At 40.0% G+C, this 20,855-nt stretch overlaps 1 protein-coding gene across 2 annotated transcripts in view; it reads right to left on the bottom strand.

Moving 5' to 3' along the window:
* The window catches only part of garem (GRB2 associated, regulator of MAPK1), a 149,152-nt gene extending 128,945 nt beyond the window's left edge, over nt 1-20,207 (bottom strand). For both annotated transcript variants that reach the window (XR_009644458.1, XM_060823548.1), the window contains exons 1-2: nt 19,718-20,207; nt 13,472-13,612 (exon numbers count right to left, since the gene is read on the bottom strand). Coding sequence is in view for 1 of the 2 variants with exons in the window: in XM_060823548.1 (XP_060679531.1) it covers nt 13,472-13,612; nt 19,718-19,826 (250 nt within the window). In the remaining variant the exon portion in view is untranslated. The remainder of the gene's footprint in view (nt 1-13,471; nt 13,613-19,717) is intronic.
* Between the last annotated feature and the right edge of the window lie 648 nt (nt 20,208-20,855).

The raw sequence follows: 20,855 nt of genomic DNA, 5'->3' as shown, positions 1-20,855 counted from the left end.
AGTACATTTCTACCGTCAGCAAGGAGTGATATATCCGGACTGAGGTACAACCCGAGTGCACTTTTCTGGGATTTCAGAGCAGGGTAGAAATTCAGTGCAGAGAAGGAGACAGGCTTTTAAGTGCAGGCTAGGGGGTAAAGCACAAAGAGTGACATCAAATGAAAACAAACTTCATTTTGTTGGTAATAGCTGCTAACTTAGCCATTATAAAAGGTATTATCATCTATTATGTAAACAAATTAATGTGGCTAAAGGCTGATGTCTCCCCTAGTCATGACGGTTTGCATCTGAGAATCCTTTAAGATATCTGCAGGTGCATTAATTGCAATTTTCCAAAAATCAGTGGATTTTGAATAGCTATTCAAAAAGAGGCAGGCAAAAAAACAGATAACTATAGGCCAATTAGGTTAATGTCTATTGTTGGAAAAATATTTGGAATCAATTATTAAGTAAGCAATAACAGAACATTTGAAAAATCACAATCGTGCAGAATCAGCATGGCTTTCATGAAAGGAAAATAATGCCTGATTAATTTATTAATTTTTTTTGAGGATGTCTCAACCAGAGTGGATAGAGAGGAACCAGTAAGTTTATTGAATTTGGGCTTTCAGAAAGTATTCGACAAGGTAACCTCACAAAAGGTGAAGTCATAAGTTAAGATCCCATGGTGTTGGAAGTAGTGTATTGACACGGAAAAAGAGCTGGCTTATGAGCAGGAAGCAGAGTGGGGATAATGGGTTCTTTTGTAGGTTGACAACTTATGACCAGCCCGATTCCACAGGGATGTACAGATTAGTCCAATTGGCTATGCTATAAAAAATTGCCTTGTAATGTCTAGGAAAGTATAGACAAGATGGACTAACCACAATAAATGCAGGGTTATGGAGATAGGCTAGGGGCTGTGTCTGGGTGGGATAGTCTTTGCAGACTCGATGGACCAAATGGCATCTTTCTGCACTGTAGGGATTCTATGAAACAGTGCTGAGATCGCAACAGTTGATAATATGTTAATAACTTAGAGGAAAGAGGCGAATGCGTTGTAGCCAAATTTTCAGGCGACACAAAAACAAGTGGAAAGCTGTGTCAGGGTACAAACAGTTTAGAGATATTTGGTAGGTTAAGTGGGCAAAAGGTTGGCAAATAGAGTATAATGCAGGAAAATATGAAGGTGTTCATTTTTGGAGCAAGAACAAAATCTAACAAGGATTTTTATAGCAGAGCTCTTTTAAAAAAAAGGTTGAATCAAACAGCATGCATTAGCAACAGGGAAATCATGGACAACAAATCTTCTGGAATTCTTCAAAGATGTAACTAGTGGGAGTGATTGGAGAAGCCAGTGGATGTGATTTATTTGGACCTTTATAAGGCTTCCATAAAATCCCACATAAGAGATTAATGTGTAAAATTAATGTGCATGGAATTGAGGGTCATGTATTGAAATGGAAAGGTAATTGGTTAGCAGACAGGACACAGTAGGAATAAATGGGTCTTTTTTTAAAATGGTAGTATCAATTGAGGTTTCAAAGGGATCAGTACTGGGATCCCAGCTATTCACAACACAAATTCTGAAAGTATTCATAGTAGGATAGAGGTCTAGAGCACAGAAGGTGACACTACTACCCATCAATCTGCACCAAAAACAAGCACCTAACCATTCTAAACAAAAAAAAAATTGCGGATGCTGGAAATCAGAAACAAAATTAGATATTGCTGGAAAACCCAGCTAGTCTGGCAGAATCTGTGCAGAGAAAATAGAGTTAACATTTCAGGCCCAGTGACTTTTCTTCAGAAATGTCATAAATTCTAAAGGATCACTGGACTGGAAATGTCACACTTGCTTTTGCTCCACAGATGCTGTTTTACTAGCAATCTCCGATTTTGTACCTAACTATTCAAACCACATTTTCCTGCACTTGACCAACATCCTTGCATGCCATGGCATTGCAAGAGCCCATCTGAATATTTAAATGTTATGAGGGTTTCAGTGTCCACCTTTCTTTCTAGCAGTGAGTTCCAGAATCCCAACACCCTCTAGGTGAGAAAGCAATTTCATCTCATCCCCTCTAAACCTCCTGTCCCTTACTTTAAATCTCTGCTCCCAGTCATTGATTCCTCCACCAATAGGAGGAGTTCCTTCCTGTCTACACCCATTTTGGTTATTTCAATCACATCCACTTCAGTCTCCATTGCTCCAAGGAAAACAACCCTAATTTTTCATCGTAACTAAAACTCGCCAGCTCAAGCAACATCCTGGTAAATCTCTTCAGTACCCTCGCCAGTGGAATCGCATCCCTCATATACTGTGGCTTCCAGAATTGCATACAGTTATGACCAAACCAACATGTTACATAGTTACAGCATAACTTCTGTGCTGTTAAACTCTAATCCCAGCTCATAAAAGCAAGTATCCTATATGCCTTCATTACCACTTATTACCTGTCTGACTACCATAAGAGACTGGTGGACATGCACACCAAACTCACTGTGATTATTGGTGCTTCCCAGAGTCTACCGTTCATCATGTATACCTTTGCCGTGTTTGTGCATCATCTCACACTAATCTGGATTGAATTCCATTTTCCACTGACCAATCAGCCTATATTTGTACTGTTTTGTGACTGCAACCTCTAATGAGAGAGTTGGCGAGAATGAAAAGATAGTTTCCAAAAATCATAAAGCAGCCCTCGAGAATATATCAAGACAAGCTCTTGAAAAGAAATATATTTTGAATCTGGTTACTATTGCAGTGTATATATTAGGACAAATCTCTTAGTTGTACTTGGTATAACATCAATGACAAGATGTTCCTGAAGACCTTATCATTAGGTTCAACTACTGAGTGAGGGTTTGCCACCAGAACGAGACATCAAAAACCTCTTCATAACAGTCACCACATGACTTCCGTGCAAGTGTCAAGAGAAACTCCTTTGAATGAGAACACAAGAAAACTATCTTACATTCACAAAGTGAGTATAAATGAATCGCTTGAGACCAACCATTAGCAAGATGAGCCAGTTTCAGCAAATGATAACTCCCCATCACTATTTTGATGTAGCTAAATTTAACCTAAAATATCCATCAAGGGTACACTAAGGGAAAACAAGATCGATTCCCTTGTAGGGCAGAATTTCGTAGCTCCTTAGCTGTCAAAATTTGCACAGTATTTACCAGTGGCAGATAAACAGCTGCTTCCAAAGATGAAGAATTAAAAGACATTCACACAAGATACTATTGAACTCTAATTTGATCAGCAAAACAAAGTTTCATATCATTCTGATCATGACTAAATTAACAGTGACAGGAGATAAAAGTAAATCACACCCCCCACCTAAGTTGGTTAATTTCATTTGACAATATCATTGCTGTCACATTAAGGGTAGGCAAAGGCCTAGTGATATTATCACTAGACGATTAATCTAGAAACTCAGCTAATGTTCTGTGGACCCAGGTTCAAATCCCACCATAATAGATGGTGACATTTGAATTCAATAAAGCCTGGAATTAAGAATTACTGATGACCATGAAATCATTGTTGATTGTCAGAAAAACTCATCTGGTTCACAAATATCCTTCAGGAAAGGAAATCTGCCATCCTCACCTGGACTGGCCTCCATGCGACTCCAGACCCACAACCATGTGGTTGACTCTCAATTGCCCTCCGAAATGGCCTAGCAATTCAGTTGTAGCAACTACTACTAAATCTCAAATGAAATGAAATCTAGCATTGACTGAGGCACCAGAAAAGACAACGGCAGAAACAGCTCTACTGACCCTGCAGGGTCCTCCTTACTAACATTTGGGGGCTAATGACAAAATTGGGACGGCTGTTTCACAGACTAGTTAAGCAACAGCCAGCCACAGTCACGGAATCATACCTTACAGACAACATCCCCAGACACCACCACCACCACCATCCCTGGATATTTGTGGACAGACGTGGCAGAGATGATAGCACAGTGGTATACAGTCAACACGGAGTTGCACTGGGAGCCCTCAAGATTGACTAGACCCCATTAAGTCTTGTGGCTTCAGATTAAACATGGGCAAGGAAACATCCTGCTGATTACCATGAACTATCATCCCTCAACTGATGAATCGGTATTTCTCAGTGTTGAACAACACCTTGAGGAAGTGAGGGCACAAAATGTACTCTGGGTGGGAGGGGTTTCAATGTCCACCACCAACAGTGGCTCACAGCAGTACTACAGATTGAGCTGGTTGGATCCTAAAGAACGTAATTGGCTCCATACTGGGTCTGTGGCAGGTGGTGAGGAGACCAAGAGGGGAAAAACATACTTGACCTCATCCTTATCAATCTGCCAGCTGCAGATGCATCTGTCCGTGACAATATTGGTCTGAGGGACTACCACACAGTCTTTATAGAGACAAAGTCCTGCCTTCACATTGAGAATAACCTCCATCGTATTGTGTGGCACTATCACCTTGGTAAATGGTACAGCCTCCGAACAGATTACAAGAGCAGATCAGAAGTTCGGAATACTGTGGTGAGTAAATCACGTCCCGACTCCTCAAAACCTGTCCACCATTGACAAGGCACAAGTCAAGAGCGTGATGGAATACTCCCCAACAAGATTCTTGATACCATCTAGGACAAAGCAACCTGCTTGATTGGCACTACATCCACAATCATGCACACCCTCCACCAGCTATGCTCAGTAGCAGCAGTCTGTGCAAGATGCACTGCAGAGCTTCAAAGATCCTCAGACAGCATATTACAAACTCACAACCACTTCCATCCTGAAGGACAAAAGCAAGAGAAATATTGGAACACCACCACCTTCAAGTACCCCTCCAAGACACTCACATCTTGACTTGGAAATATGTCGCTGTTCCTTCAGTCACTGGGTCAATATCCTGGAATTTGCTTCCTAATTCCCAACCCACAGGAGATGGACTGCAGCAGTTCAAGGAGGCAGCACACCACCACCTTCTCAAGGATAACTAGGGACGGCCAATAAATGCTGGTCCAGCCAGCCACACCCAAATCCCACAAATAAACTTTAAAAAATACTCTAACACTTCAAGAGTGACTCCCAAAGACAAGCCTGGAACATAAAAGGAGAAGCGATGGGAACAGAATGCCCGCGAGATCCAATAGTATGCTGACCATCATGACTTGTAAAGACCTTCTGAAGTCACCAGGCCTGTCTATAGACCAAGGTCACATGGAATCCATGCAATCATCCCTTTGATTGAGGAGGAAAAAGAACATCACTCTCCAATTTCAGGAACATTATACTTATACCTAGCTTCAAGAAGGGAGATAATTTCCAGAACTCAGTTTATCTTGGTATTTCCCTTTTATCCAAAGCAGGGAAATTCCAAACACATTCTCCTGAATTGTTGACTGCTTCTCTATGGGAAGATCTCCTCAGCCAAAGTGTGCATTTAAGTCTTTTAAGGGAATCACTAACATGGTCATTTTTTTTGTATAACGGACATTTATCAATGCAAGCAAATCAGAGGATCTTTGTGAATTGAGCTCCGAGGGTTTCGATGTCCAATAAATTTCTTCATAATCTTGCAACAGCTTTATGACGATAGTACAGCAACTGACTTGAATGGGAGATCTGAAATAGATGCCTTCAAAATCCAGACTAGGGACAATTATGTCTGTGGATAGTGAAAATGATTAAAAGTAGAGTGGCTATTTAACTCATGGACTAAATGATTTTTGGCTCCAAAATTAAATGCTCATTAAAAACCTGTTCTTAGTTGCCTCTTTAAGAGGCAAGAGGTGTAAAACATGCTCCCACACCTCCCCCCTCACCTCTGTCCAAGGCCCCAGAGGATCTTTTCACATCTATCACATCCAAATACCTCATCAACTGTGTCCACTCTCTCAACGAGGCCTCCTCTAAATAGGGGAGATAGAACAGCAACTTGCGGAAAGTTTCAGGGAACATCTCTGAACATGCACCAAACAACCCCACCGTACTGCGTCCAACCACTTCAATTCCCCCCTCCACCAAAGGCATGCAAGCCCTGGGTCTCCTTCACTGCCAAATCCAAGCCACCCGATGACCGGAGGAAGAACTCTGCCTTGGGACCCTTCAACCACACGGTGTCAACACTGACTTCACTAGCTTCCTTATCTCCCCTCTCCCCACCTCAACGCAGATCCAACCCTCCAACTTGCCCTCTTGAACTAACCTATCAGTCCACCTACCTCCCCACCTATCCACTCCACCCCTCCTCTCTGATCTAGCACAATCACCCCCCACATGCATCTACCTATGGCCTTGCCAGCTACCTCCCCCTAACCTCCTGTTCATCTCTCAGCCTTCTTTTCCACCCCGCCCCCACCCCCAACATTCTTGATGAAGGGTTTATGCCTGGTTGATTCTCCTGCTCCTCGGATGCTGACTGATCTGCTGTGCTTTTCCAGTACCACACTTTTTGACTCTGTACCAAACTGACCACCATATGTATTTATGATCTATACTTTGTATGGGACTGCAGTGTCATTGGCCACTCTGTTGCCAGTTTGTAAGCTGTTGGCAAACCCTTCAATTCTGCATTCAAGAAATTTAACCTGTACCGCAGTCCTGTCAAAAAAGTCGTATCAACCTACACATGGTCAGTCAAATATTCCACCTCCCATACATTTTGAAGACAACACTCTAGAACATATTGAGCACTTCTCATATGTTAGTCACTTCTCTCAAAAGGCCACTGTTGAGAGACCAAACACCAGTTCAGATGTGCCAGCCAGCGTTTTAACAAAGATCGCTACCAGTCATCAAACATCCAACTGTACAGAGCAGCTGCCATCACCATACTCCTACAATACAGCATAAACTGGACTGTATCAGCAACACGCAAGAGACGTTGAGCATTTCCAACAGCACTGTCTCCACTGAGTTCAACAGGAAGATCGTTGAATAAACATTGGCATCCCTCTTGAAGGTGGATCCACAGGATTAATGCAAAATTCTGGCAAGATTAGTTTTGATGGACTGGAGGCTAACTGGATGGCCAAAAGTATCAACCCAGCCAAGTCTTATTTCCTCAACTCTCAGATGGTCAACGTTTCAGGGAGAAAAAAGAAAATGCTTCAAAGACATTCAAACTCCAAAGATATAGCAAAATTGATATCAATGAGAAGGAGGAGCTTGCTGCCATCAAGCTGCATCACATTTTGAATCACAACATCTTAACGGTGATGCAAAGCATAGCTCAGAAAAGAAGGAAGCAAATCCTGCACTCCGATCTCATACTTCATGACACATCCTGTCCCATGTGCTCAAAGGTGTGGGTCAAGAATTAGCATGTTCAGTCACAGGAATACTCATGACAGAGATCCACAAGAGCAGAAGCATCTTCAAATCAAGGGACAACAAAGAGTATCTTAAAACAAAATGATCAGTTAATAATATACAGGACTACACTTACAATAGTCACAGTGAGAAACAGGAATCATGTAAAGGCATAGTTCTGTAATTTAATATGACTGAGCAGCATATTAATTTCTCCAAACAAATTTGATTTTTGCCAATTCTTAGAATAAAGTTGGGGATGACATTAACGGGTGTTGAAATACAGATCAAATTGGCAACACAAAGATTTTCAGCAAGACAAATTATATTACTCAAAAGATAAAAATGAAATGGAAACATTTTTTGATATGAAGTGTTTTGCATTACTTCTTTATTCACAGGACATAGGCAGTGCTGACATAGTCAGCATATATTGCTCACCCCAAATTACCCTAGAGATAGTACCAAGGTGGCCTGGTAACTCAGTCAATTCAGATGACTATTGGGAATTAACCACATTGCTGTGGGCCTAGAGTCACATGTAGGCCAGGCAAGAATAAGTAGAATTCCTTCTCAAAAGGTCATGGGTGAATCAGATTTTTTAAAATATAAACAAAAAGATAGTTTAATGGTCACTATCACTAATACTAGCTTTATTCAGTAATCAGCATTTAAATATCCCAGCTGTTCTCGTGGAAACTTAATTTGAGTCTTTGAATCATTAATCCAAATGCTTAGATTACTTATTCATCCAGTAAAACAAACTCATTGCTACCATAACCTTATTAACTGTTGATAGCTTTTAATTTTCCCAGAACAAGTTACAGAACAATTTAGCATCACAACAGCATAAGTCTAAACACAACTGTGATATTTAAATTACTGTCATGGCAGTTCCAAATGCACCAACAAAATAAGATGTTCCAATGAAAGAGTTCACTAAAATTTAAAACATATACAATAAGGCAATAAGCAAATCTGCAAGGTGCAAATGTAATTCAAAAAATACAGTCGTCACCACTGTCCTAGAACTCAGTGGATAATCTCAGTCGCAAATATCCTAACTTTAAAATTAATGCCATAATGCATTAACTCTCAAATTAATATAACTCCAGGAACTAAAAGCCCCACTAGCAATGAAATCTTTGCAACATAACCATTGCTAGCAAAAAGGAAGCAAATTAATGAAGCTGCTGAAAGGGAATGAACTCGAACCTGCAAAAGTAATGAAAATGCTTCAGAGAGCAAAAGACAGTCTTTGGAAGAGGGAGAATTGCTAATACATATTCTAGCATGAAGTCAGTTTGACAACATATCCATACCCAGCCCAGCATACTTCAAAGATTCATAAAAATGTAAATTGAGGATATTTTCAGAAATGAGTATTGGGGTGTGAGAAAAGCTTAATTTTCGAATCATATCAAAGTTATTTAGGTCTGCTAAAACAATTACAATTAACACCCATTTCTAGAATGAGAACTGCAATAAATTCAAGCCGAAACAACACAGCCATAAAGCATAGAAACAGACTGTTTGGTCTAACCATCCCATGCCAGTCATAATGCCAAACTAAACTAGTCCCAACTGCCTACTCCTGGCTCTTATCCCTCCACATCTTTCCTATTCATGTATTTATCCAAGTGTCTTTTAAACGTTGTAACCGTGCCCACATCCACCACTCCCTCAGGAAGTTCATTCCACATGTGAACTACACTGCAAAAAAATTGCCCCCATACTTTTTTTAAACCTCTCTTTCCTAACCTTGAACAAATGCTCAGTCTCGAAATCTCCTATCTTAGAGGGGAAAAAAAACTTATTAACCTTTAATGTGCCCCTCCTGATTTTATAAATCTCGATACAGTCACTTCATGACCTCCTACACTCCAGTGAAAAATTACCCAAGTTATTTTGGAAAAGCAAATAAGAGTAAGACTTGTAGACTAAATGGTCAGGACCCGAGGAGTGTTGCTGAACAAAGAGACCTTGGAGTGTAGATTCAGAATTCCTTGAAAGTACAGTCGCACGTACAGTCATAGAGATGTACAGCATGGAAACAGACCCTTCGATCCAACCCGTCCATGCCGACTAGATATCCCAACTCAATTTAGTCCCTCTTGCCAGCACACTGCCCATATCCCTACAAACCATTCCTATTCATATACCCATCCAAATCTACTTGAATGTTGCAACTGTACCAGCCTCCACCACTTCCCCTGGCAGTTCATTCCATACACCTATGACCCTCTGCGTGAAAAGGTTGCCCCTCAGGTCTCTTTTATATCTTTCCCCTCTCACCCTAAACCTATGCCCTCGAGCTCTGGACTCCCCCACCCCAGGCAAAAGCCATTGTCTATTTATCCTGTCCACACCCCACATAATTTTATAAACCTCTAAGATCACTTCTCAGCCTCGGACACTCCAGGGAAAACAGCCTCAGCCTGTTCAGCCTCTCCCTATAGCTCAAATCCTCCAACCCTGGCAACATCCTTGTAAATCTTTTCTGAACCCTTTCAAGTTTCACAATACCTTTCCGATAGGGAGGATACCAGAATTGCACGCAATATTCCAATAGTAGCCTAACCAATGTCCTATACAGCTGCAACATGACCTCCCAACTCCTGTACTCAATACTTTGACCAATGAAGGAAAATATACCAAATGCCTTCTTCACCATCCTATCTACCTGCAAATCCACTTTCAAGGAGCTATGAACCTGCACTTCAAGGTCTCTTTGTTCAGCAAAACTCCCTAGGACCTTACCATTAAGTGTATAAATCCTGCTAAGATTTGCTTTCCCAAAAGGCAGCACCTTGCATTTATCTGAATTAAACTCCATCTGCCACTTCTCAGCCCACTGGCCCATCTGGTCCAGATCCTGTTGTATTCGGAGGTAACCTTCTTCACTGTTCACTACACCTCCAATTTTGGTGTCATCTGCAAACTTACTAACCATTCCTCTTATGCTCGCATCCAAATCATTTATATAAATGTCAAAAAGTAGAGGACCCAGCACTGATCCTTGTGGCACTCCACTGGTCACAGGCCTCCAGTCTGAAAAACAACCCTCCCTCACCACCCTCTGTCTTCTACCTTTCAGCCAGTTCTGTATCCAAATGGCTAGTTCTGCATGTATTCCATGAGATCTAACATTGCGAACCAATTTCCCATGGGGAACCTTGCCGAACACATTACCAAAGTTCATATAGATTATATCTACCGTTCTGCCCTCATCAAACCTCTTTGTTACTTCTTCAAAAAACGAAATCAAGTTTGAGAGACATGATTTCCCACACATAAAGCCATGTCGACTATCCCGAATCAGTCCTTGCTATTCCAAATACATATACATCTGTCCCTCAGGATTCCCTACAACAACTTGCTCATCACCGACGTCATGCTCACTGGTCTATAGTTCCCTGGCTTGTCCTTACCACCCTTCATAAACAGTGGCATAGCATTAGCCAACCTCCAGTCTTCCGGCACCCCACTTGTAACTATCGATGATACAAATATTTCAGTACGAGGCCCAGCAATCACTTCTCTGGTTTCCCACAGAGTTCTTGGGTACATCTGATCAGGTCCTGGGGATTTATCCACTTTTATACATTTCAAGACATCCAGCACTTCCTCCTCTGTAATCTGGACATTTTGCAATGTGTCACCATCTATTTCCCTACATTCTATATCTTCTATATCTGTTTCCACAGTAAATACTGATGCAAAATACTTGTTTTGTATCGCCCCCATTTTCTGCAGCTCCACACAAAGGCCGCCTTGCTGACCTTTGAGAGGCCCTATTCTCTCCCTAGTTACCCTTTTGTCCTTAATGTATTTGTAAAAACCCTTTGGATTCTCCTTAATTCTATTTGCCAAAGCTATCTCATGTCCCCTTTTTGCCCTCCTGATATCCCTTTTAACTATACTCCTACTGCCTTTATATGCTAAGGATTCACTTTATCTATCCTGTCTGTACCTTACATATGCTTCCTTCTTTTTCTTAACCAATCCCTCAATTTCTTTAGTCATCCAGCATTCCCTATACCCACCAGCCTTTCCTTTCACCCCAACAGGAATACATTTTCTCTGGATTCTCGTTATCTCATTTCTGAAGGCTTCCCATTTTCGAGCCGTCACTTTACCTGCGATCATCTACCCCCAATCAGCTTTTGAAAGTTCTTGCCTAATACTGTCAAAATTGGCCGGATTGGATAGTGAAAGCTGCATTTGATATGCTTTCCTTTATTGGTCAGAGTATGGAGTACAGGAATTGGTAGGTCATGTTGCGGCTGTACAGGACATTGGTTAGGCAACTTTTGGAATATTGCATGCAATTCTGGTCTCCTTCCTATCAGAAGGATGTTGTGAAACTTGAAAGGGTTCAGAAAAGATTTACAAGGATGCTGCCAAGGTTGGAGGATTTGAATTAAAGGGAGAGGCTGAATAGGCTGGGACGGTTTTCCCCAGAGCATCAGAGGCCGAGGGGTGACTTTATAGAGGTTTTGAAAATCATGAGAGGAACGGATAGGATAAATAGGCAAGGTCTTTTCCTTGGGGTGGGGGAGTCCAGAACTAGAGGACATAGGTTTAGGGTAAGAGGCGAAACATATAAAAAGGACTTAACAGACAACTTTTTCCACAAGAGGATGCTGTGTGTATGGAATGAGCTGCCAGAAGATGTGGTGGAGGCTGGTACAATTACAGCATTTAAAAGGCATCTGGATAGGTATAAGAATAGGAAGGGTTGAGAGTGACATGGGTTAAGTGTTGGCAAATGGGACTAGATTAGATTAAGATATCTGGTCGGCATAGACAAGTTGAACCAAAGGGTTTGTTTTCGTGCTGTGACTCTATTCACAGCGTTTCCCTATGACTCAAACCTTCCAAACCCAGATGCACCCTGGTGAATCTCTTCTAAACCCTCTCTAGCTTAATAATATCCTTCCTATAACTGGACACAATACTCCAGAAAATGCATCACCAATGCCTGTACAACCTTAACATGACTTCCCAACACCTACACCCAAAGGACTGAGCAACAAAGGCAAGCATGCTCAATGCCTTTCTAAACTTGTCTACATGTTGCAACTGCAAAGAATTATGTACCTGGACCCACAGGTCCCTCTGTCCTACAACACAACCTAACGCCCTACCATTAATTGTAACATAATGAGTTATATTGGCCAACGAATCCTCCCACCATTTGGGAGGTGTGGACGCATAGGAGATTCAAAGAGATTTACTCTGCATTTACTGCAGATAAAATATAACAATGTACTCAACTCTACCATAATGGGTGAGTGCAATAGAAACATACAGTTTCTCATCTTCGGGAACAGAAATTATACTTGCTTTATTTAAAAGGTTTTAAGGTAGTGAATAAGGTAACAACACTGCTGGCACTGAAAGCTTTGTTTGCAATTCAAAATTTTTTCTTTAAAAAAAGCAACATTTTGGTAGCTCATATGCTAGCATAGCTATAAGTATAATAGATTTCGATTTTGCTCATATCAAAAAATAATAATGATCTTTTCATCAACAATATGAAAAATATATGCCTTTATTTGACTAGATTAGATTAGATTCCCAACAGTGTGGAAACAGGTCCTTCGGCCCAACAAGTCCCCACTGGCCCTCCGGGGAGCAACCCACCCAGACCCATTACCCTACATTCCCCTGCACCTAACACTACGGGCAATTTAGCATGGCAGATTCACCTAACCTGCACATCTTTGGACTGTGGGAGGAAACCGGAGCAACCTCATGCAGACATGGGGAGAATGTGCAAACTCCACACAGTTGCCCGAGGCGGGAATTGAACCCAGGTCCCTGGCGCTGAGAGGCAGCAGTGCTAACTGCAGTGCCACCGTGCTCCCCTAAAATTTGAATCCTTACAGTGTGGAAACAGGCCCTTCGCCCAACAAGTCCACTCTGACCCTCTGAAGAGTAACCCACCTAGACCTATTCACCTAACCTGCACAAATTTGGATGTGGGAGCACCTGAAGGAAACCCACACAGACACCGGGAGAATGTGCAAACTCCACACAGGCAGTCGCCCGAGGCTGAAATTTAATCCAGATCCCTGGTGCTCTGAGGCAGCAGTGCTAATCACTGAGCCACTATGCCTCCATTTGACATTATGCCCAAAAAGATTAGCTTTTTTGGTACAATAATTTATTTATTCAAGTCTTACCTCCATAATGAACAGGAATCTCTATTTTTGGTCCTATCACATAGTGACCTTCTTCCAAGCTGTGAGCAGTAATAGTTGTCCATTGTCGGCAGGAATGAAGTAAAACCAAATCGTTTTCACGAATCCCTTCCACGGCTTCCCCTACAAAAATATTTAATTTTTATTAAAGACAACAGATAAAACGCATGTACTTGTTTATAATTGGAAGATATTACAAATGACAATCATCCTAGTAAATAGACCAGTCAAAACTATCTATGCCATGTATATGTTCCACAAGAGCTCCTTGAGTTAGATGGAGTGCAGTGGCAATGTGGATAATCTTTGTTCCTTTTCTCTCCTGCACTTGCTAAGCTGTCCCTTAAATATATCCACACTATTTTCTTAAAATGCTCCTTGCTCCACATTCAACCAGTTTTTAAGAAGAAACTGCTTGACCATATCCCCTATTGATTTTTTGTGACTCTGTATTTATGTCCTCCAGTTTATTCAAATTATATGCATCCAAATATCACTTTATAATCTTATGAATTTCTGTTTCCTTTTATTTTAAAAAAAAGTGATATTTTAAGAAGCTCAAGTTGAAATCTGCGTCAGAAATTTATGACTGAATCTTTATTCTGTCCTGGAAGACTCAGGCAGGAATAGCAAAAAACATCAGCTTAAGATGTGCCCAATAAGAGTAAATGTATCAATATAAGGTCAATATATTTAAGTATACAAGTCTCTTACCGTAATTACAGTAACATTTGATGTTAATTTAATAACCAGGATGGAACATGTAATATTCAGACTAACTCCTTCAGATAAAACTGTTCATGATGCTGTCAGTCACTGAACAAATGTGTTGTTTCTTTACGATATTTCATGACATCCTTGGCATTTCATCTCTCCCACCTTTTACTCTATTCCTGAACTTCACTTTTGTTTTTCTTGAAGGCTTCCCAGATTAACAGCATAAAGCCCATCGCATATCTGAAAAGGGTCATTGGACCTTTGTTTTCTCTCCACAGATGCTACAGACATGCTGAATTTCTCCAGTAATTTCTGTTTTTGTTACCTTTCCTTCAATTCTGAACAGTCACACCAGATGGGAAGCATTAACTGTTTTCCTCTCCCAGAGGACACTAGATCGGATGAATATTTCAACAAATTCTTTATTTTATCTCTCCAGTATCTGCCTTACATTTTAGTGTGAAAACCTTACCTCAAATTTAAAAGTTTAAGGAGTTATCTAGTGGAGATTCATAAAAAGATTCAACAGTAGATATAGTGAAGCTGGAATGTTTTCCAAAGAATGGCAATCACAAGCAGATTGCTACACAATGCAAAAACACTAACATTTCTGACAGGGAATTCCAATCAGTGCTCATTCAGATACACAAAGCCATACTTCCATTCTGACAGCTTTTGCATAGTGCAGAACAGCCAGGTGAAGGCAAACCACGACCCAATTTTTACAGAAGTTAGTTGCTGTAATCTGTAATTTACAGGTGCAGTTCATATTAGTACTTCTTCAGAATTACATAATACTGTTAACAATAGCAACCTTTATAAACTAGCAACATGCTGAACTGGTATGTTTTCTTGAAGTGACTAACAAAAAAAAAGTAATTAATTTTTGGCTGTGGATTTTATTTTTCAATTCTTTCATGGGATGTGGGCTGACATTTCATGTCCATTCCTAATTGCCCTAATGGAAGACTGAACCACGAAAGATAATGCACAAATATTCCAAATAACCACAGTTAATTAACTTTATACCATTTAGTAGGACCTCCAATAATTGCTACTGACTAAATTAGTCACATCATGACTAATGCTATACTCATGAAGGTCCAACATGCTTTTAAGATATTTTCTAAACAACTTGCTCAGAAACATTATTTACACACCTCTGGTGTAGATGGAACACGAATCAAGGTATCCTATCTCAGAAGCAAGCATACTAGATCTACCCATCCCACCCCAATTCATGCTTTTAATTCAGTTCACTCCTGGGCTGTACATTATTGTTTTGCCATCTTTCTACAGATTTTTTTTAATGTAAAAGCAAATAAAAGTTCTAAATCACTTCAAACATCTCCCATTTAACAAAACAAAAATTCCTTTTGAACAGATAAATTTAACAAGTTTCAAAATGTTTATCGCACAAACTAAGTCCGACACACATGAAACGAAGTGCTCAAATTTTCCAAATGAACACATTTTGAAGCTTTTCATGGAAGGTTTTTGGCAACTTGCATTAATGATATTTCCTGCAAATTTCTGATAACCCACAAAAGAAAGCATGACCAAACACATTTGAGCATAATTAGATCAACCAATGACCAGCAGCTGAGTTAATCTCAGACTTAAAACAAGTTCTAACTACTAAAATATGCAAATTGTCTTAGACATACTTGAGAAAATTAAAAACTTTCAATTAGATATACTATTTTGCTGAATGGTTTAACAAACAAGAGTGAATAACTAACATTGGTATTCTATGAAAGATCTGCATAACTAGAGGGTTCTGCAGCCTTCCCTGTGAATTAATATTGCATAAGAGGTACAGTTAGTAAGTTTGCAGATGACACCAAAATTGGAGGTGTAATGGACAGCGAAGAGGGTTACCTCAGATTACAACAGGATCTGGACCAAATGGGCCAAATGGGCTGAGAAGTGGCAGATGGAGTTTAATTCAGATAAATGCAAGGTGCTGCATTTTGGGAAAGCAAATCTTAGCAGGACATATACACCTAATGGTAAGGTCCTACGGAGTTTTGCTGAACAAAAACAGCTGGCAGGTGGGACTTAGATTGGGTTGGGATATCTGGTCGGCATGGATGGGTTGGACCGAAGGGTCTGTTTCCATGCTGTATATCTCTATGACTCCATAGGGTTTGTTAAGAGGTCAGCATTTACTTCGAGGAAAATGCATTAGGATATTAGCAATTTCAACAGATACAAGTTTAAATCATATCACCAAACCAATTCAATGCAAGTCATTGATTTGTTTTCTATTATTTCTATTTAGAGAAATTATCATCTGTTCAGGTCGTGGCTCCAGCAGAAAAATAGAAATACAATTACTGTAAATCTATTTTTCTTTACAAATTATACTTTCCTATTTACTTTGCGTATCAGTACTCTGGATAATGTCAAACAAACTATATTTAATAATACAACACAACTGATATCTGTATAATGACAATACTGCACAGTCTTGATCATTATTCCAAATTTGTGATCCCAGATCTTGAGTTCATCACTTCAGCTATAATTCTGAATTCACAACTGTACAGTTACAGATGTGTCTATTCATTTTTATCCAACTGGAAAAGATGAAGGGCCCAACAGTTAAAAACAGTTCAACTCTGCTTTCTATTAGTCTATATAAAATTGCACATAGATAAAGAACTAGACTTAGATATAAATTGCAACATTGAGAGAAACACAAATGAGATTCACAGAAACCACTGATTCAGTTCTGAAAATGTTCTGTATGGATTGCCCAATTATATAAACATTCCCAATATAAACTGTTTAAAATAACTTTAAATTGATTACAAAACATTTGTATACCTAAAACTATTAATTATTCCAGTTTTATGCTGACCTGGCTTAAGTTTTGGTTTAAATCACAGACTACTCCTTTTGCAGCTAGTGAGCTGGTTCCTCTGCTGTTTGAAAATACATTTGTCAAAGATTTTTTTAAAATCCATTAGGCCTTAAAAGAGGCTGCATAGAAATTATAGTACAAATGCCTCCATTGTTTTTGCACCAAGAAAAGCTTTCAGCAAGAGTTATCTACTTGAATTCCATTTCTTGATTTTTTTTTACAAAACCTTTTGTTTACAAGAATACTTAGGCACACTACACCCTTTCCCAGCTAAACTTATCGAAACTAGAGTTATCTAAAGCAACTAGTACTCTTCTGGAGTAAACTATCTGTAATCCTTCCAACCATGCCCCCGGTCAAATATATCAAAAGTACTCCAAAAATATGAAAAGGAAATGGGACGGTGTTTCAAATTTAACACTGAATCAGGATATCTACTTGACATAAACACAAAGTGCTGCAGAAACTCACACCTGGCAGCATCTGAGAAGAGTTTCAAATCCAGTAAAACAGGGTACAATACAGGAACAGGCCCACTATGTCTGTGTTGAACATGATGCCATTCTAAACAAATATATTCTGCTTGTACACTGTAATTTGCGTCACATATGGACAGACTTGTTAAAAAGGTGTTGGCATGCTTGCCTTTATTGTTCAATCCTTTGAGTATAGGAGTTGGGATGTTATGTTGAGGTTATATAGGTCATTGATGAAGCCTTGTCTGGAATACTGTTTCCAGTTCTGGGCACCTAGTTATAGGACGGATATTATCAAGCTGGAGACAGTTCAGAAAAGATTTACCAGGATGTTGCCAGATATGGAAGATTTGAATTATAAAGGCTGGACAGGCTGGGTCTTTTTTCCACTGGAGCATAGCAATTGAGAGGTGACCTGACAGAAGTTTATAAAGTAATGAGGCATATAAACAGAGTTAATGGTAGCTGACTTTTCTCTAAAGATGGGGTATTTCATGACTTTGGGGCATGCTTTTCAGGAGAGGAGAAGAAAAATTTTTTAAAAAGGCATTAGAGGCTTTTATTTTACATAAACAGTGGTTCACGTGTGGACTGAACTTCCTCAGGAAGTGGTGGATGTGGGTACAATTGCAACATTTAAAAGACATTTGGATAGATACATGAAAAGGAAAAGTTTGGACGGATATAGCCATTGTTTAGTTTGGGATTGTGATCAGCATGGACTGGTTGGATCAAAGGGTCTGTTTCTGGGTTGTATGACTCTATGACTATTAGGCCACAAATTTATACATACTGAATAAGTGAATTTCCATTGTCATGTAGGATTCATGGGAATTTTAACATGCTAAGACAGTATTGGGTACTTAACCTTACTATAGCATTGTTTTAATTCCAAAGTTATTGCCAAAGATTGTTCATCTCTCTCCACAGGTGCTGCTCGACTTAAATTTCTCCTAATCTTTTTATTTCAGTGATATCTTCCACAGTACTCTTGTTGTTTCTACTTGCTATAATGTCAAATGCAAAAAACTTAATCATTTACATCACTGTCACTATTTATTACATTTTAGTCATGAATTAAGACCGCGATTCAATTTTGAATACTTTTACCCTCCTTCAGAACTTTAGACTTTTAGTTCAAGTAGAACAAAAAAAATTGTTCAGTCTCAGAATCACAGACAGAATAAATAAAAATCAATATAATTTAAAACTAAAACATTTTAATGTGTAATATAATACAAATGCTGGTTTCATCCAGTACAGTGACTGCCTTTGACAAGATAATTGTTTCCTACTATCAATGATTAAACCTCACCACTTCAATCTTCTGAGCTTGAACTGACTGGATTTAAAGCCATATGCGTGTACTTTCAGTTGATCAATCATCGCACTGTTTCAAGAGGAATTTAACTAAATTCACATTTAGAATTGCAGAGTTATTTGGGACATGCGATAGTATTATGCTTCATCCGTAAATAAGGCGGGCGGGGGATCTACAGAATACGGAACAACTTTCACTTCCGGCACAGACTACCTCGCACCTTTGGACTGCAATACACTGATTTATTAGAAAACCAACACTTGGTTCAGCTACCAAATATCCTGCGAATTATATCAGACCATTCGGCAAACCAACTGAAGTTACGACTTTAAAACATTTGAATATATATCATAATTTGACAACAGACTTTCTGAAAAACTTTCTCATGACTTCCAGGAACGTATAAGTCGTGACCGACGCTGACCACAAAATCTACTAAAAGATAAATCGTCTCTCTACACAGAATTTGAAAACAAAACAAGTAAATTTAAAGTTACTCAAGTTCCTTCCTACAACTACAACACGATGTTTCCAGTCAAAAATTCACAATCAATATAAAAGTTTACATATCGATCCAACTTTCATATCATGCACTTTGAAGTTATTGTTTCAATTTATTATTCTCAAACCAGGCAACTTGAAAACTGCGCAACAAGCCTTGATAAAATCTGCATCAAACAGATCCCACGTCTAATCTTTTTGAAGAATTTTTTTTAAGTTTTAATGATTGTGGTTCCCATTTCGGCAGGGTAACCTCAGTTATTGATGCGAGGGGCCCCTGACCTCGGGTAGAGACTTGGCCCTCTCTTTACCCCGTTCCCGGCCCGGACCCTGAGCTTTCTCACCGTTCTCCAGCTTGACGAGCTGCGGTAACCGGTAGGTGCTGACCAGCAGGTCCAGCGGCCTCGACACGCCGCTCCACTCAATCTCCCTGGTGCTGCTCAGTGTCTCCATGGCGCCCGACCCCAGGCGGAGACGGGTGGCGTTCAACCGCAGGTTTTCCCGGGGGCTGGGCTGCGGCTGCTTGCACTGCTGTCGAGCTGGGCTTGCTGCCGGGCTCCCGCAGCGCCATTACCAGGAGTCACACACTCCGCTCCGGGAAGCGGCCGACTTGCCACTCGCACCAGACGACAGAATGGTGCAGCAACATCGGCCCATCCTGGCTCCACTCCCACGCGGGCCCCTCCTCCCGAATCACCCTCTCACCACACAAACCGCCCCCTTCCTCCGCAAGTCCCTTCTCTTGCTGCAAAGATCGAAACTGCAGCCCCTCACCCAGTATAACCTCCCCGTTACTAACATCTCATTCCTTCGACACGCCGCCCGGTTCAATCCCACCCTTCTCAGCTAAAGGATTTAAAAATTATAATATTACGTTGAACGCAAGGTTTTTACACCAAAATTGAATACGCTTGTATTTTGGTAGAGGCGTCAACATTTCTCAGTTTTTATTGGTGTTGGTTTTCTGGTCTTTTTTTTTCCAAATTCCTTTATGTCGATTTTAATGGTTATTACGTTTATTTAGGTTATAAATTCGAGTTTTAAGTTGCTGTTTATTCATGCCATGTTTTCCCCAAATAGCCCAGATATAGGTGTCTTCATGTGTTCTTGTACTTGTAAGTTAAGTGGACAGCTAAATTAATTTCTATAATTGTTGATATTGTGAGTCTTTTTCACATGTTTGAATTTTATTCCAGAAGCATTTAACTCGTTTGTCCACATCAAGGGTGGAGTCGGTGAGTCAGCTTTTACTGGTACTGGAAACAATCAGACTTGTTCTGATTTGACGCAAACTTAAGCTGTAATTTGAAAGGAGAATAAATAGTACGAGAGTTTAACTAGTGATGGTTCAATTCTGCACAGAATGAGAGCTAACTTCGTTACTGGTCAAAACGATCCAACACTGCAATGTTTGGAAACGCAGCTATTTCTTGTTAGCTGTAAATCATTCTATTTACCTATTTAGAATTATTTATCCATTTC

Source organism: Hemiscyllium ocellatum, chromosome 4 (genome assembly GCF_020745735.1).
Source record: "Hemiscyllium ocellatum isolate sHemOce1 chromosome 4, sHemOce1.pat.X.cur, whole genome shotgun sequence".
NCBI classification, from domain to species: domain Eukaryota; kingdom Metazoa; phylum Chordata; class Chondrichthyes; order Orectolobiformes; family Hemiscylliidae; genus Hemiscyllium; species Hemiscyllium ocellatum.
The sequence above is the reverse complement of the archived record's forward strand: the minus strand, read 5'-3'. Positions and strand labels throughout refer to the sequence as shown.